This window comes from Crocodylus siamensis, chromosome 4 (assembly GCF_052110815.1).
Source record: "Crocodylus siamensis isolate JL-2025a chromosome 4, ASM5211081v1, whole genome shotgun sequence".
In the NCBI taxonomy this organism is placed as follows: domain Eukaryota; kingdom Metazoa; phylum Chordata; order Crocodylia; family Crocodylidae; genus Crocodylus; species Crocodylus siamensis.
Window position 1 is genome coordinate 186,089,439 of NC_143398.1, and position 18,895 is coordinate 186,108,333.

The 18,895-nt window shown below is 41.1% G+C and overlaps 1 protein-coding gene across 1 annotated transcript in view; it reads left to right on the forward strand.

The window, feature by feature from the left end:
* GTF3C3 (general transcription factor IIIC subunit 3) overlaps positions 1 to 18,895 on the forward strand; it is a 38,721-nt gene that overhangs the window by 10,513 nt on the left and 9,313 nt on the right. Inside the window, exons 3-15 of the mRNA XM_090041705.1 lie at positions 827 to 1,062; positions 1,451 to 1,574; positions 2,682 to 2,873; positions 3,681 to 3,846; positions 6,917 to 7,018; positions 8,076 to 8,187; positions 11,880 to 11,952; positions 13,218 to 13,316; positions 14,430 to 14,533; positions 15,320 to 15,491; positions 16,120 to 16,322; positions 17,042 to 17,143; positions 18,204 to 18,339. Of these exons, the coding sequence (XP_089897831.1) occupies positions 827 to 1,062; positions 1,451 to 1,574; positions 2,682 to 2,873; positions 3,681 to 3,846; positions 6,917 to 7,018; positions 8,076 to 8,187; positions 11,880 to 11,952; positions 13,218 to 13,316; positions 14,430 to 14,533; positions 15,320 to 15,491; positions 16,120 to 16,322; positions 17,042 to 17,143; positions 18,204 to 18,339 (1,821 nt within the window). The remainder of the gene's footprint in view (positions 1 to 826; positions 1,063 to 1,450; positions 1,575 to 2,681; positions 2,874 to 3,680; positions 3,847 to 6,916; positions 7,019 to 8,075; positions 8,188 to 11,879; positions 11,953 to 13,217; positions 13,317 to 14,429; positions 14,534 to 15,319; positions 15,492 to 16,119; positions 16,323 to 17,041; positions 17,144 to 18,203; positions 18,340 to 18,895) is intronic.

Genomic DNA, 18,895 nt, shown 5'->3' on the forward strand with positions numbered 1-18,895 from the left:
CAGGAAGAGGCTGGAGCAGTCCCATCCCTGAGCTTGCAGTGGGCAGCCTGCCCTCGCCCCGTGCACAGATCTGGGAGGCACCTATCCCCCCTGCTTTCCTTGGTGTGCGCAGTGGTGGGAACCACCCCTCCCCACCTACACTCCGCCCTCTGTCCCCTGATGAGGCGCCAGCTCCATCCTGCGGCCCACCCCAGCTGGGCAGCCCCAGCCTAAGCCCCACTCCTTCCCTCAATGCAGGGTGGGGAGCTCAATCTGTCCCTATCCCTACCCCTTCTTCCCAATAGACTCACTAGCCAGATGTTGTTCTCCAAGCTGCCAGGCTGTATTCTTATCCCCGTGCATGCTGCAGCTGCATACGTGCACACAGCATTTATCAACAACATTATTGGCCACATCAGCCAAAAAAAGCTGATTGCCAATGACAATTTTCCTTTTATTGGTGCCTATGCAATATGGACCAATGTATTGATGCATCTCTAGTTTCTTCACAAGGGCTTTGTTTAGCTTGGATTTTGTGCCTGCCTATATCAACGATGAGTTTGATCTTAGATGTTCTTCGACTTTAAGTCTAAAAGATGGAGAATAGAAGTAAAAGTGATGAAGTGGTACATGATTTTCTTTTGTTTTATTTTGGGATTTTTTTCTTTTTGGGGTTGGACTTTTTTGTAGTATACTGAAACACTTTGTCTGGTGCTCTTGGGAGGAACTCTAGGTTTGTGCTTAAGAAGTTAAACAAATGGCTAGTTGATTTTTCTCTGGGCTTGAACATAAACACACAGTGATTCATCAAAATGTCTTGCAAATCTTTCTGGTTTTCTTCAACCAGGTGAAACATCAGATGGGGTGAGTAAGTCTGTGCATCGGGTCTTTGCTTCCATGCTTGGAGAAAATGAGGACGAGGAGGAGGAGGAAGAGGAGGAGGAAGAGGCAGAGGAGGAGGAGGAGGAGGAGGAAGAAGAAGAGGAGGAGGAAGATGATGAAGAAACCTCTGAGCAGCCCTCAGCTGGAGATGTTTTTGCATTGGAGATGGTGTTAAACCGGGAGAACAAGAAAATGATGAAAGCAAGTATTTAGATGCAAGAATATTCATATATTTGATGTCACTGAAACTCTTTTGTGGCTTTGTTTTAGAGACATGAGGTAAAATTTTAAAACTCAGTTCTATCAGTGATATCTGCCAGTTCCTCATAAATGTTTTTGTTTACATGTCTTTATATTTTGGAAGATCACTGCAAATCCCTAGTCTTTGTTGGGCAGCTGCCTATGAAGCAGAGTAATTTTTAGTTTTTTATAATAGGCTTTTAGACTAATTTTTTTGATGCATGGTAGTCAGGTTTACTCTGCAAATTACTAAAATTAGGAATAGTTTAGACAGACATTTGTGCTTGATGTGTTTTTCATTTGGGCATAATTAAAACATCTATAGATACGGTCTGATCTTTCAATTTAGGAGAAAAGACCACGCAGTAAACTTCCTCGAGCCCTGAGAGGCCTCATGGGAGAAGCCAACATTAGGTTTGCTCGAGGAGAACGTGAGGAAGCTATACTGATGTGTATGGAAATCATAAGACAAGGTACTCTGATGTTTCTTTGGCATGTCAGGCTTTAAAATGCCATCCATTTAAATGCAGACAAATTATATGAAATTATATTATTTGCAAAGGGGACAGTATAAAAAGGTGGGTTTTTTTTTTTTACTTATTAGCCTGCAATATCAGTAGTTGAGTTCAGCATACCACTAATTTGGTGTTTTGGGAATACTCCAATCCCAACATTAAGTAAGCTCTATTACTGTTTGTAAAAAAGAAACCAAGCCTGCAATCCTGAAAAAACTTGTGCTGTGGATTAGTCTTGCACTTTATTCAATTGATTTTATAGGATTGAGTTCTGAGTGGCTTTGTAGACATAATTTGTTGCAGGGATAAACCACTACCTAATCTGATAGCAATGTTCAGTTAGTCTATTTAATTACATAGAATCATAAAAAATTTGGGTTGGAAGGGACCTCAGGAGGTCAATTAGTCCAACCCTCTGCTCAAAGCAGGACCCATTCCCAACTACATCATCCCAGCCAAACATTGTCTATCTGGGTCTTAAATACTTCCAAAGATGGAGATACCACTACCTCTCCGGGTAACCTGTTCCAGTGTTTTACTACCTTTCTAGTGAGAAAATTCTTCCTGATATCTAACCTAAACTTCACTTACCGTAACTTGAGACAGTTGCTCCTTGTTCTGTTATCTGCCACCACTGAGAACAGTTTAGCTCCATCCTCTTTCGAATTCCCCTTCAGGTAGTTAAATCCCCCCTCAGTTTTCTCCTCTTTAGACTAAATGAGCCCAGTTTCCTCATTCTTTCCTCATAAGTCATGTTCCCCAGCATCTTCACCATTTTTGTTGGCCTCCTCTGGATTCTCTCCAATTTGTCCACATCCTTCCTGTAATGGGGTCCCAAAACTGAACATAGTACTCCTGATGTGGCCTTATCAGTGCTGAATAGAGGAGAATGATCACTTCTGTGACCTCCCTACATGCAGAGAGAACTGTTGTTTCTTTTTCATTTTAACAAGATCATTTTTATGTTTGATGTAATTATCATGCACTTCATCTGCAGAAGTACAAAATGTCTGATTTCAGGGTGGTTTAAAAGTGCCTAATGATTTTTTTTTTTGCCTTTAATAGCTCCTCTTGCTTATGAGCCATTTTCTACTCTTGCCATGATCTATGAAGACCAAGGTGACATGGAGAAATCATTGCAGTTTGAATTGATCGCAGCTCACTTAAACCCTAGTGACACCGAAGAGTGGGTTAGACTAGCAGAAATGTCACTAGAACAGGACAATATTAAACAGGCCATTTTTTGCTATACAAAAGGTAATGCTGTGAGTGTTTTATTACTTCTTTCAAAAAATTCAAATTTGTCGATGCCTAGTGGCTCCAAAAGCTAATGTGGTTATGGTGTGCCTTTTTCTGTAGCCAAACGCTATAGAAGGAGTGACGGGGCCAGCATTGCATCCACCTGTCTTTGCACTCGCCAGCCTTAGGATACTCATTGTACCCATTTATAGCTGTGTTAGCTGGAGATGATCTTCAGCACAAGCCTGAAGCAAAGTTTGATCTCATACATATGGAGCTGGACCACGATGCCTTAACTAAGGGCTGTCTAAGTGGCGGCCCGCAGACCACCTGCAGCCTGTGAGGGGTTAATCAGTGCCCCTTACCCACCCCTTTTGGGCTTCAATTTGACTAATCTTCTCTGAGATTTGTAGTTACTTTGTTTAAAACTGATGTAATTTTTCTCTTTCCACTGTCTCCATCTTTCTTTATAGGACTTTTTCTTACTAAAAGTGCATGTGTGCATGCACATGTGTGTAATAGTATATCTGTTATAAAATAAAAGTAACTTGATGAACACGCAACCCCCATTACCTGTGTTTTTGGAATAGATGGTAAACATATTAGATATTTTTCCATTAGTAATATATGCACATTCTGCATAAGTGTTGATTTATACTATTACAGAAACTTTCCTGCACCTGTAAATGTTTACTATAATTCTTTCTTCTGAGAAGACATTTACAAAGGCTTTATTACTATCATTCAGATCAAACAAACATAGAGAACCTAGCTTTGCCTTATTCTAAGTCAGTCAGATCATAGAGAGCTTTGTCTTTGTTGCAGCTCTGAAGTATGATGCTACCAATGTACGTTATCTGTGGGAAAGGTCAAGCTTATACGAACAGATGGGGGAACATAAAATGGCAATGGATGGCTATAGACGCATCTTAAATCTCCTGTCCCCTTTTGATGGAGAACGTTTTATGCAGCTTGCCAGAGACATGGCAAAGTAAGTTACCTTTTCTAGTAGTATTCCTTGATTTCCCAAATTTAAAAGAAAATTGCTTAATTTAAGCTTACTCCTTTTGTCTGAGCTAGAAGAAATGTTGGAAGCATCTTATTGCAACTTCTAAAATTTTTAGAATAATGTTGTTTCTAAAGAGCCTAATTTGTAGAGGAGTTGTAATCTTCTGTGCATGTCTGTCTGTTATGTATCTTTTAAATGATTTGTTTTATTTGGAAGTTATTTCACAGATACCATGTTTGATGCATCATCTGGAGACATTGCAGTTTTGTAGAATGAAAAGAATAAAATGCAAACCTTGTTTGCTGATGTAAAAAATGTGTGTCCATACATACATACAAACATTAGAATCTTTTTATTCAACAAAACTCTTCCCTGTTTGGGTCCAAAGGGATCTCTATTTGCTATTGGGGGGAATACGTTTGTGCTCATTAATAGCAATCAGTAGAGTTTATTCTTTTAATTTTCAGTTCAGCATGACATTTCTGCATCTAATTATCTGTATTTCTGAAGTTGTATTTTGTAAGTAAATTATTCTGCACTTTTTCAGTAACATTAGACAAATGGAAATCTTTTCTTTCTCTTCTGGTAGACACAGTTCTCTCCCCTAGATGTGGGATTTAGAGAGAAAAGGACGATGCCTAAAATACAAGTGGAAGACAGGAGAACTAGATTTTCTTTTCTGACAGGGCTCTCCTTGTGTGGCCTTCTACAAGTCACTTAACTTCCCTGTTAACAGATCCCTTAGTAAAATGGGAAAGTTATAATGGACCTATTACTCAGGGCTTAAGTGACGTTCTGTCGCACCCCTAATGCCGGTGCACCCTTGACCTGCGAGCCTGAGTCGGCATGACCGGCTTGGCGCGAGGAGGGGGATTTATGACCGGACAGGTGGGTGATAACGGTGAGCAGGAGTCAGTATGATTTAAACACAGCGTGATGGTTTCACAAAAGATTTATTTTACTTATGCTTCTGATGTGCTGCAGCGTAGGCAGAGGAGCTGATTGATTTAGTTACAGCATGCAGATATCATGTTACCCAGCATTTACAGGGTGGGTAAGACAGTTGTTTCCGAGCGATTCATATGAGCCATTGCAGTTTGCAGATTACTAAGAGCTCTTGATAAGAAAGATAACGCCAAGGATAGATAAACGGATCGGTAAGACGAGATGGGGTACGCCAAAAAAAAAAAAAATACGGAGGTGGAGAGAAATATTTGTTGTGCACAATCTGTTCTTCTTGAGTGTATACACGGTTCTCCGCTTGGGCAGAAGTTCCTTCAAAGTTTTTTTGACACAGGTGACCAAATACTATACGCCAATCATAAATAATTAATGAGTTGGCACCTGTGCTTTCTTTGTTTGCTCAGGTTTCATAAAAAAGGGGGGTTATTTTTACTTGGGTGGTACTGGTTCTGTTTGGTCACAGGATGGTGTGCATAGTATATTTAATTTTACAGCTTTACTAAAGTCAGCTAATCTCGTTACTACAGGTACTTTATCTTTCGTGCTGGGCTGTCAAGGTCAGTTTCTGTCTTCCGTATGAAAAGCTCAAGCGATTTGAAATGAGGCACAGATAGGGGTGTGTATATGCAACACTGTTAATACAGAGGCATATATTACAACCACAGAGTTTGTTGTGTTAGCTTATGACCTTTTTGCCATCTGACTTTTTTGGCCATCGGCATCTGAAATCAAAGACTTTGATCTTTGACATGCCCCCTGGCCGATGGCAGCTTTTGGTGACATCATTAGAATTGGTTATCTTTCTCATCGAGCTCATAAACAATTGGCAAAAGCAGAAAGTGTGGTTATTCGTTTCTTGATTATATGAAAAAGGCAAGAAAAAATGCGTATGACGATGGTGGCCACTTACAAAGTAAAAACATACACAACTCACTATCAAACCGAACCAAATTAACCAGCACATCACAGTGATAGACACCTTCGTTGCATTTCACGTCGTGTCTTACATGCTAAGTATGCGGTCGGCTTGTCGGCCACACGGTCATAGCTATATAGATAAACAATTCAGACTTTATTCCATCATACATGTAACAAAACCTTCAACCATATATATGGCCATTTAGATATAGGTATATGCACAATAGTGTTAATAGTGAAAAGTAATTTTAAGACATCCACTGAAGGGAGGTTATAACGCAAGAGGTTAAGATAGCAAGATATAAAAATATTAGACTGTGGTTGACTAAGATGAGTGACGATGCTGGTGTCCATTGTTGTCATGGGTCTTGGGAAATAGAGCCGGTAGTCCACTGTTGCGGTTCCGGTATCTTCGAAGTTGTGGCATTCGGTAGTAGAAACAGCTAACAGAGTCAGGAACATGTTCTGTTGAATTGTGGCCGAAGCGAGACATATGATACAGTGCAGGATGATGGTTGTGAGAAATCTCATGGCCTTTACCTGCAAAAGAAAATAAGAAACAGCACTATCTAGAGATATTACACAATTCACATAAGTTTTTGTTCGGCATGCCTAGATAACCAGTTGTGGTGCGCTAAAAGGTGCGGAGGTTCTGTGGAGCTGTTGACATCTTTGATGAAGAACATATCTTCCATGTCGATGGTTACTCCTATCCATGGTTGACTTTGGTACTCGGCTATGCTGCACAGTTGTTGAGGAAGGTCTGAAATATTTGGCTGGATGATGGATGCACAATGTTTGTTTGCCATGCGATAGTCAATGACCAGCCAGGCTTCATCAGGGTGGCCAGGCTTGGCTATACTCCATTCAGCTGATAAGTAGATACTTTCAGAAACAGGTGTGATGCGACCTTCTTGTTCCAAGCGGGATAGCAGGATTTGAAGAGAGTCTTGAAGCGATGCTTTAGTCGGGATGGGTCAGTATTGCCAAGCAGTTGTGTTACGCAAAGGTGGACGATGGCGGCTGTTTGGTGACACAGCAAGTGGAAGAGCTTGCAACACTTGTTCTTTGAACTTTAATGCGCGGATTGCGGGGACGCCTAGGAGATTGATGACCCCTAGAACACCTGTTAGCATTTTTTGATGACCTTTTGCTAGTAATCCAATTACAGGTGTGGGCTTTACGGCATTCAGGCCTTGTACCATGATGACTTTCTTCGTCACCTGATGGGGTACATCAGTGGTAATCACACTGATTTGGGCTCCTGTGTCGAGTAGGAATGAAACACATACTTGTCTGAGAGGGTTCGTTGGATCGATGAGGGCAAGCTTGGCATAAGGGTGAGGATCATCTGTAGTATCTTCTTGGATTGTGCCGTCGGACCTGCCGACGGTGACTACTCGTTTTTTGGCTGCTCATTGTATTTGAAGCCCAGTTTTTCTGTGAGGAGTTTCTGTCCTTCATCTCCTAGTGCCCGTAGTTGAGCTTTGTTGAGTTTCGTGTGGTTCAACAAGAATCCGAACATGGCCCCCTCTTCCGCTGATCTTTGAGGTGGTGCTGTTCTGGGTGGGCCCCAGCAATTAGTCCCTCTGGGTGATGCTTGAATTGGGTAGGCTGCAGCGTGGACTTTAGGAGGGTTGCTCGCCATTGCCGATTGCAGGCGGGATATTAGGCCCAAGACATTTGCCAACGCTCCATTCACACTCGGGTTAAGGACCAATTTTGCAGTAAGTCCTTCTGGACCTCCGTATACGTCAGTTGCAGCTTCAATGGCTTCCTGGAGGCAGGGAACTCGACTTGGGTTATGTAGATAACGTTGAGGCCATGCTGCACCCTGCTACACTTGTCAGATTCAGAGGGTGTAGATTTGGGTTCCACATGGCATAAGAAATTCCGATTATGGTGTGGAGCAACCGGATGGCATTAGGTTGGTTGGGGCTGCCTTCATGCCAGATGTGTGATTTCCGCATGAGAACTTCTACTACCAAGGCTGGTAATGGTATTGGCCAATGTCCGTTTCTCGTCACGGGGACTGGATCGGTAACTAGCCCTCGGCTCCAGGCTGTGTTCTGAACGAGTTGCATGGCTTCGTCTGAATCAAGAGTTTCGTGTCCTGCAGCTACCACGAGACGGCCTAGCCAAACTATAAGAGTTTCATCGGGTTGAATTTCTGTCTCTTTGTGGAGCTCACTCATTTCCATCTGAGTCCTGGGACGAGTGGTGGTGGTAGTTTGTGTGACACCACCTGCTTGAGTACGCTTGCATACGGTGATGGGCAAGGCTGAAGTCATCAGCTCTTTTTCGCCAGCTTTACTTTCGGTTTTTGTTAGCGGCATGTCATTGAGCTCCTCTGGGTATGGTGGAGGTGGAGCGGTTGGCGGCGGAGCGGTTGGCGGCGGAGCATGGTCCGGCCATGGAGTGGGCGTGACTACGTCTGGTGATGTCAGATTGTCCTTCGTTAGCGGGGCGGTGGCGGGAGGATAGGCCAGCCAAGAGGTGGGTGTGGCCTTGTTCGGTGATGTCTCGTTGTTCGCCGTCAGTCCCTCTAGGCTTGGGTATAGTCTCGCTTTTGGCTCAGTTCCAATTTCTGGGCGTGGCTTGTCGTTAGTGCCATTTGCGGGTGGTGGCTTCTCTGTTTGTGTACTGGCATCTTTTAGTGCGGCTTCTGTTTTTGTGCAGTGCCATCCTTGCCATGACTTGCCCCGGGCGCTGGTGGTTCCCATAGGAAGCACTGCACTTTACTGCCAGATCCTCAGCAGTCTTGCTAGCTGTACCCAGCTGTGAATCAAAATTCGCGACCTCGCGCAGCAGAATAGACACAGTACGGAATAAAACATTAATCATCTTTCCTTTGTCCCATTTGGGACCAGTCCACTTTGTCACCGTACGGCTCTCTGATTCTAGGGCTTCGCGGAGCTGCGTCAGCAGTTCATGCCCGCGTGAGTCGGGTGGCAAGATGGGGCAGTTGAACTTGTCGGGTGGGGTGCCCTCTCCCCCTTCCCGTACATGGCGGATGCAGCGAGCAAATTCTTGAGTGGGTGTTGGGTTCACCGCACTGTCAGGTTTTACTCGTGCCAGAGACAAGTTCTTGACCTCATCTCTGGGCCGAAAGGTGACTCCATCTCGGCTCATAACACATCCGAAGGAGCTTGGCCCCAGTTGAATGGCCCACTCTTTGCCTCCCTTGTCTCCAATGAGAGACATACCCGGTGATCAATGGGTTAATGAGACCATCTGCTTGGTGGTAAATAATGTGCATCCATAGATCATTTGAGTTCGCACAATCACGGTCTCCAGCATGCCACGGACAGTGACGTATTAACTCTGACTCTGTTTCACCTCCCCTGGATCCTGTTCGTAACACCATGTTGCGCTCCATACGCCGGTGCACCCTTGACCTGCGAGCCTGGGTCGGCATGACCGGCTTGGCGCGAGGAGGGGGATTTATGACCGGGCAGGTGGGTGATAACGGTGAGCAGGAGTCAGGATGATTTAAACACAGTGTGATGTTTTCACAAAAGATTTATTTTACTTACGCTTCTGATGGCTAGAGCGTAGGCAGTGGAGTTGATTTGTTCATTCAGTTACAGCATGCAGATATCATGTTACCCAGCATTTACAGGGTGGGTAAGATGGTTGCTTCCGAGCGATTCATATAAGCCGTTGCAGTCTGCAAATTGCTAAGAGCTCTTGATAAGAAAGATAACGTCAAAGGTAAAGAGATAAACGGACCGGTAAGACGAGACCGGGTACGCCAAAAAAACATAAAATAAAAAAATACGTAGGCAGAAGAGCTAATATTCATTGTGCACAATCTGTTCTTCTTGAGTGTATACACAGTTCTCCGTTCTCCGTTCTCTGCTCTCTGGTTTGGGCGGAAGTTCTTTCAAAGTTTTACTTTCCGCAGGTGACCAATTACTATATGCCAATTATAAATAATTATTGAGTTGGCACTTGTGCTTTCTTTGTTTGCTCAGGTTTCATAAAAAGGGGGGGTTATTTTTACTTGGGTGGTACTGGTTCTGTTTGGTCATAGGATGGCGCGCATAGTATATTTAATTTTACAACTTCATTAAAGTAGTTTCATTTTTATCTAGTCACTATGGGTACCGATATCTCTCGTGCTGAATTGTCAAGGCCAATTTCTCTCTCTAGTGTGGGAACTTAAGTGATTTGAAATGAGGCACAGATGGGGTGTGTATATGCAACACTGTTAATACAGAGGGATAAATTACAACCATAGAGTTTGCTGTGTTAACTTCTGACCCTTTTGTCATCTGACCTTTTGCCATCGGCATCTGAAATCAAAGACTTTGATCTTTGACAGATACCAGAGTGGGGGGTTGGGGAGCTTGTTTCCAGCCCCTGCCCCGTGATTGCAGAGTGGGGATTGGGAACATGCTCCCCAGCCCCCACTCTGGGATTGCAGTCAGGATTGCAGAGCAAGGGCTGGGAGCTCCTTGCATGGGAAAAGTTCCCCGCTTAGTCTGGAGCTGGTTGGAACCTGCCTCTGACTGGGAAGCAAGTGCAGCCTAGAGGTGGTTGACGATTATCTTGTTTTGGGCAGCCCCATGCTAGCTCCAGGCCTGCCCATGCAGACTTCCCCATGCAGCCCAGGACTGGCTGGCAACTGTTCTGGTCAGGGGCAGGTCCCAGCCCCATGCCCTGATCTGGTGATCGAGGCATGGGGCATGGAAAGAGCTGCAGGTGTGGGTTAGGTCCCAGCTCCTTGCCCTGATCCACCAGTGGGCCAGTTAGCAGCTAGTTTGCAAGTGGGACCTTCCCCTCCCCTGTAGCTCTTTCCAAGCTGTGATTTAACTTGAACCAGAAAGGGGTCTGGGACAGACGTTTCAGAAACTGGTTTGACCCAAATCAGTTAAGTCTGATACTACATTCAATCAGGTATTTCTTAGACCAGTTTCAACCATGTTAAAACTGGCTTATGTGCAGTGAATGTATGTTCTGTTGCAGGTTTAAACCAGTTTCTCATTACTTAAATTGGTTTGTGTGTAACTTGTGTCCCTAGTCCTGTTGGTACACCCTGCACTTTTTTCCCCCCTAGTTACATAACTGCATTTGGTCATATTAAAACTCCATTCATTTGAATGAGCTCATCTTACCATCTGTTTCTTTGTCCTTATTGTTATCCATTCACCCAGATTCTATCAGCCATAATTAAAAAAATATATTTACTTCCATATCATTGAAAATATTTTGTAGTATCCAGTTGCATTAAAATCCTATGAAAGATCACACTGAAAGCTCCATTCAGCAATGATTCCCTGTGGAACAATGTCTTTTGATGTTTCATAGTTTCTAGGGTCGGAAGGGACCTGAGTAGATCATCTAGTCCGACCCCCTGCCATGGCAGGAAAGAGTACTGGGGTCAAACGACCCCAGCAAGGTTTACATCTAGCCTCCTCTTAAAGACCCCCAGGGTAGGGGCCAGCACCACTTCTCTTGGAAGTTTGTTCCAGATCCTAGCCGCCCTGACCGTGAAGTAGCGCCTCCTGATATCTAGCCTAAATCGACCCTCTGCCAGCTTGTGACCGTTATTCCTGGTCACTCCTGGTAGTTTGTTGGTTAGCCATTTCTCATTTATTTAACTTGTGTTTTATGGGTATCGAAGTCAACTTGGTGCTGCTTAATATTTTGTTTTAAACATGAGTGCAATTTTAAAATCAGAAATACCAAGTTAGTATACAGATTTGAATCTTTGATAGTGAAAGAAACTGTATTCTTCCTTCAAGATTACATTACAGACTTTATTAACCCCACAAAACACAAAATTGTAGCCCAAGGAATACTTCCTAGAGCTGTGTAGAGAGCTTAGTTGGCTATATGGTCCTTTTGCCAGATGACCTTAAAGGAAGTTAATGTGTACTAAATACTATTCTAAATGTTGCCACTCTGAGAGAAGTTGGTCTGCACCTCCAAAAGATTGAAGGGTGGGTAGCTGGGTTTACTAGGCAGTGTTTGTATTGAGATGTGGTCCAGACAATAGAAGCTTACCTGGTTTTACCTTTTTTTTAAATTGCTTTGCCAGGAACTGTGTTTGGAACCTGTTTAGCTAAAACAGTTGCTGCATAGGTTTGGTTTTATTTTAACAGGATGTGACTTTTTTCCATTTTTAGATTATTACAGATTTTGCAGGAATAGTTCTTGAAAAGAAAGCTACAGAAAAAGGATCTTCTGAGGAGAATAAAGGTAAAAGTCTAGGAAGTGGCTAGCGAGATGCTCCTGTTAGTGTAATTACTGTTTTTTATAATGTATATCACGTATATCACACTTTGTCTTCAATACAGTGACGCTTCTTACAGATTTTTGTAAGTTGTACATCATCTACCCAAAGTACAATGAATTACTCAGGTTTTCAGTTAGATATAGTGGTTTGGACTACTGCCTAAGGTATAACACAACAGAGACCAATTAAATTGTTAAAATTCCACTGAGTTTTGAGATCAGACCATTTATTTTTCTTAGATAAGTAGTTTTTGAAAACCACCTCATCAGGTTGATGGCATACTGACTCTAGAATCTCCGTCTCTGAGCCAAAAGAAACATACTCATGGGTTTGTTTTGTTTTTTAAACCTATGTTTTTGTTGTATGTTCAAGTATTTTTGTTTATACAGATCCAGAAGTAATCATTTGAAAGCATGGAATGCATGAAACAAGGATTCTTTGGGAAAGCTTCCTCCTTTTGAAAGTCATTTCTCAGTTCAGTCAGACACACTGTAAAAGAGCGTTGTCTAGTTTTAGAAATTAGCTCAATGCTGTAGTATTTCCCCAGACTCTGTTATGTGGTTAGTCAGTCAGTTGGATGAGCAGTCAAATCTAAAACCCAGTGGAAATATAGGACTTGATCCTGTGTTCCTTTTCTAGGAAAAGTTCTGTTGGCTTTGCCCTCTACACCCTGGTTTTCAACCTGTGGTTCGCAGACCCCTGGGGTCCGCAGACTGGGGTTTACAAAAGATGACTACGATTAATCAAAAGTCTGTGAATAGCTACAATTACAATTCAAAGGGGTTCACACCTCCACTCAATTTTTTTAGGGGTCTGCAAATGAAAAAAGGTGAAAACCATTGCTCTACACCATAGATAAGATACAAGTTAACAGTGAAGCAAAAATCTCTCTGATCGGGATTTTTTTTAAGGATAGTTACTGTCTTCAGCCTTTGTGCTGCTAAACAAACCAAGAAATAAAAGTGCATATTATTGCATGCTGCTATATGTGATTAATGTTATACTACTAACTACGAAAAACCTAGATAGTCCTTTAGGAGCTTACTCCTATTTTTCCACCCCGTTTTTTTTTTTAAGTGTCTCTGTGTCCTATCCTTTGAAAAGTTGGCTAGTTTTCAGCAGTTTGGAACAGAAATATGCTATTGAAGTAGAGAAACTAAATAAAATAATTTTGGTTTCTCTGAAAACTGCAAAAGAACTTAATCTATGTTTTTTCACATTTGACAAGAAACAAATACAGTGGCTGTTGTGAAAATCCAAGAAAGCCAAGTGGAAGTGATGGACTGTCAAGATGTGCCACCTGAATCCAGTGCTGCCTGTGAGCAATGTAATTCTGAATCTACTGTAAATCTGAATCCTGATCAATATCAGTGTATCAAGTCTGTGATAGGCAGTGGTTTTGGAGAGAAGGAAATTTGGGACTTGGTCTAGAAAAGGTCTATGGTCTGTTCATTTCAATTAAAGAACATTGCCTCCAAACTCTAAAAACACTCAATTTCCAAAGATGGTCCACTGAAATTGTGTTCTTTCATACTTTTCAAGTATATATCAGAAATTACCTAAGAAGTATGTATTGCACATGGCATAGCACATATTGATTCACTGTAGACATGGACTAATCCTTCCAAGTGTTATTTATAGTAATTGGCTATAATGTTGTGTGTGGTTACTTGTTAAGTAAAAGGAAGGTGGTGATAGACCTAAGGAATCTGGAATACTTTTAGTGGTAAGGCATTTCAGTTAAGGCTATCTTGCATGTTAATAATGGAGGATTGCTTGACACTTAGTGTGTTCACAAGAAACTTCTTGAATTCTTAGTGAAGTTTTTTGGGGGGGCATTTAAATAAGAGTTAGTAATTAATTAGCAAGTTTAATTCCTTTGTCATAAAAAGTGCACTTGACATTCTCTACTCGTATGTTTTGTTAGTACAGTTTAGGTTTTTGCTGTGTATTAAATGCAGGGAGTAGGGTCCTTGCTCCATAGGGCTTTCAGTCTAGTGTAGAGAAGTAGCTTGCTCATGTCTAGTAATGTGCCAGTAAAGAGTTGGGGATACTGGTGGCTAATATTAGAAAGTTTTATAAAGGAAGTGTTCACAGGAGGAGAGGCAAAGCACTGGGGACTTGATTCTCTGCAAAGAAGAACATCTTTTTACCAATGTGTTGATTACCTTCAACTACTTTTAAGTCCACAGAAAGTGATGGCACTTATGCACCTGATGCTGCAAAATATTAAGTTCACGGAGAGTTGTTTTAATAATCAGAAAAGGCATCAGGAGAATCTTGAGGGCCTGATCCAACATATACTAAAGTGAAGGACAAGGAGAATCTTCCTTTTTATTTGTCTGGAGCTGAATCAAATGCTGGGGAGAAATTAACTGAGGATGTGTGATGTCTTAGTTCAGAGCCCACAGCTTTTAATAGTATCATTTTCTTTTTGTAGCTCCAGAGAAAGTTACCTGCCTTATCCCTGATGGAGTTCCTATAGATATTACAGTGAAGTTGATGATCTGTTTGGTTCACCTGAGCATTTTAGAGCCACTCAATGTAAGTATAAACTAACACAGCTACATTGGAGGCAGCTATGGAACATCAAGCAAAAATGTTTTTCTTACCATAGTATAGCTACAGAATTTGATTTAATAGTAGGTTTTGTACTGTCTCACTTTCCTCCAAAAATGGGCACAATCCTAAGAGAGTCATTACAACAGCACTGTAGGGGGGATTTTTCCCATGGAAGTAAACCTTTTATTACAGGGAATTAAATAAGTGGAGGTAGCTTGAGGTGTGTTTATTAGTAGCAATATAATTTTTTCCCCTATAAATATTAACCAATAAAAATAATCAAGCCAAATTAATTGTCCTACTAGGGAGGAGAGAGATTATATCCTTTACAGGAGAGTAAACTGCAGCCTGTATACTGGTCCCCAGTGAAAGTTGCTAGCAAAAGTATTAGAGGCTTGGACTGATTCTTATTAATTGTGAAACAATACTTTCTCTGAATCGATGCTTCAGTCATAATGATGATTTGAGACTGATAATAATAATAATTTCTCTCACCCTCCTCATGGAGCCTTTCACTAGGATAATTAAATTTGAAGTTTGCTTTTTACCTACTAGAGTAGGGTAGTTTAGTCCTATTAGGAATTCTGAAAATCTTGAGGATTTTTGTCACTATACGATCAGGTTTTAAGGAAGATTGTATTTCAGAGTGGAGTGTGCGTGACATTAGATGTTGACTGGACTGTTTGTTAGCCAGGTCCTATATGAAATGGTTTGCAATGCATATATGTTTGGCATAACTATTTAATTTCTACTTGTTTTATTGGAAAGCCTCTCTTGACTACTCTAGCAGAGCAAAATCCAGAGGAGATGGGGGATTTATACCTAGATGTTGCAGAAGCATTTCTGGATGTTGGAGAATACAGTTCAGCATTGCCTCTCTTGAGTGCCCTAGTCTGTTCTGAAAGATATAACTTGGCTGTAGTCTGGCTCCGGCATGCAGGTAACAACATGGCAAAACTACTTAATACTGAAAGATAGCATCCATCATATGATAGCATGTAATAAAATTCTGGTTAAAGTCCTGTATTTAATAGGTAAGAGCATTAGATTTAATGACCTGGTATTGGAAGGTCTTGTGCAGTGTTGAGTGTACTTATCGCCCATTGACATTTTAGGCTATTAGTGAAGGATCTCTGAACATAAGATGTAGAGGCCATTGATAAATTATATGTGTTGCCATGCTATAGTTACAATCAGAGAATATCACATTTATTCTTGTAGTACAAGGTTTTCTGGCGTAATTGGTGTCCCTTAGCCAGTATAAAAAACTTTGAAATGCCTTCATTGTAGAATATTTCGTCTTCCTACATATGAATGTCAGTGATTCAGCTTTCATTTTACATATTAATCCCCAATAGGTGTTGGGTTTTTTATGATGCTGCTAATACAGTGACTTACATTGTTAGGGCATAATATGAGGGTGGTACACGTTCCTATTTTAGTAACAAATGCTCAAAATAATTCTAATTGTAAGTACATGTAAATTTTTGCTACAGAACTAATTTCATATGTATTATAACAATCATGGTCTCTACACCATGTAACCATATCTAATTCATTATTTTTAGAGTGCTTAAAAGCCTTGGGTTATGTAGAACGGGCTGCAGAGAGCTATGCCAAAGTTGTAGATCTTGCTCCCTTGCATTTGGATGCAAGAATTTCACTTTCAACACTTCAGCAGCAGCTTGGCCGGCCTGAGAAAGCTCTCGAGGCCCTGGAACCAATGTATGATCCAGATACACTGGCACAGGATGCTAATGCTGCCCAGCAGGTAGGTGACATGCTGTGTGATATGATTTTTGTCTTTTGTGTTGAATCCTTTGTCCACAGTTCTGGGGTTCATGGTTCTGTAAAGAATGTATTGCTAAATATACTAGCACTGCTGGTTAAAGATACCTTCCTGGCAGTACTGGAATCTGGGTACCCCAAGGGGAGAAGTGGTGAAAGGTTTCCTATGGGGCTTCAGAGAGCATTATAAGGAAAAGAGTGTAGCTACTGTATTCACTCATATGCAACCCCCCCCAACTCCCGCCCCGTATCAACTCTTCAATACTGGGGTGAACTTCAGCTGATTTTTACACCAGAATTAAAGCATCCAATAGGGAGCTTTAATGACAACTCCTTTCCCAGCTTGAGAGGAAGGGGCAGAGTGTCACAGTTTTAAACCTTTCACAACCTCTGCCAAATGGGCTACTCATCCAAAAGCTACTGGTGAATTGGCAGAAGCTATGAGAGGGTTAAAACCAGCACTGGGCAAGATTCAGCCTTGTGGAATTCAACCATGTGGTAAGAATTTAGCCATGAACCTGGAAAATATTTTTTTGTCTTTTTTCCTTCTGCCTTCCCAAAACCAGGTGCATGTAGTGTGTGAGAAAATGTGATACTCTCTGTGTCCATTTAATCCCCACTGCCAGTATCTTAGTTTTGAAAGCAAGCCATGGAATTAATTTAAAATTTAAAATTTGATTAATGATGTTCCGTGTTTTCTAGGAATTAAAGTTGTTGCTCCATCGTTCAACGTTGTTGTATTCCCAAGGCAAAATGTATGGTTATGTGGACACTTTACTCACCATGCTAGCCATGCTCTTAAAGGTAAGTTAAGTCATATTGCTTAAACCAAAGAACAAACTAACTTGAAAACATCACAAGGAAATTACATGGAGATAGGAAAACAGTAAGAAGAACATTAGTAAACTGAAGCTTTGTATATATGAAATAGCATGTTTAATAGACATACAGTTATGTTATTGAATAGCGTGCCTGAATCTTTCAAAGGCGTTCAGCAGCTAGAGCTCCCATCAAAGCCATATGAGCCTTTGGATTCTCGGTACCTTTAAAAGCTAGGACATAAATGTTCCTTATTCTGCTCTGTTCTGTGTATGAATAACAACTACCATTTTATGCCTTAAGCTCTGGGCTTGATTTTCATTGTTGGGACTTGTTTTAATTTTAAAAAATTCCACCAGTTGTAATTTGATGGACTACAGAATTGTTTTGTGTGATTTCAGAATATACAAATTAAAAACAGAACATTTTGGGTACAGATAGCTACACAGATCACATCACTTTGGGTACACATAGCTACTGTAAATTATGGAAAGGTCTTTCTGTAAATACCCGCTTGCAAATAAGATCATTCAAAGTGAATTTATGTCAGTAACTTTCCTTGAAATCTTCTGCTGTTTTGTGTATTTACTTAAAAATAATTTTTGTTTTGAAAAAAATGTTTGTATTTGGAAGTTGTAGTGTTGCAACTCTGGCTGTTTGTTTGCTTTCTGTTTTTTGTAATTCAGATTTCCATTTTGTCCAAACTGTTATAACATACAGCAAAGCTAACTGTTGATGTATTATTTCTAAAACGTTGGTACTAGTACCATGGCATCCCTTTTGTTATGCCACTAGAGAAGGACTTGTGTTTTTACTATAAATAGACCAGTAAAAGTCTTCAGAATATTCAGAAAGCATTTATCCTTGTTTTAGATAATCCATTGTACGCTGGAGCATGAAACACTGCTAAATATAACACTGTTTATGAAAACTGTCAAACATGCTTTTGCTTCCTGTAGTGTAACTGAGCAAGATGTGCACTAGATACAGGATGCATTCACAGAGCCAAAAACATTACGATATTGGTCTTCATAATTGTTTCCAGGTAGCAATGAACAGAGCTCAAGTGTGTTTAATATCTAGTTCCAAATCTGGGGAGCGACACCTTTATCTTATTAAGGTATCAAGGGATAAAATATCAGACAATGATGACCAAGAGACAGCAAACTGTGATGCCAAAGGTAATAAAATCTGTTAAAAATAAATTAATTCATAGTAACTCCTTACCTACCAAAGACACTGAGATTGTTGCAGACAGATCCATGGTATTCCTAGTAATAAGACTTTATTAGTAATACCAAAATAGAATTCTGTTTTTTAAAAAAAATGTAGATTTGACATTTTTTGTTCCATATTGATCAAAAGCTAGGCTATGTTTTATGTTGTTTGCCTGCTTCAGCATAGTCAGTTGCTTGGTGGTTATGGTATTTGTCTAGAATGTGGGAGACCCACATTCAAGCCTCTGCTCTTTCATGTGGAGCAGAGTTAGCACTTGAGTCTCCTTCATCCAAGTTTAATATCTTAACTACTGGGTCATTGGCTTTTTTAGGACAGGTGGGTTTGTGGGCATGTGCATATCTTTTTCCCTGGGTCAGCTTTACCGATAGCCAGATCACCTCACCCCACATAAACTAATTCATACATTGCCTAATTTAAGTCCTGATCCTACAGACTTTAATAAGTGGTCCCACCAAAATCAAAGAAATTATTGCTTAAGTCACTTGCAAGTTGCTAACA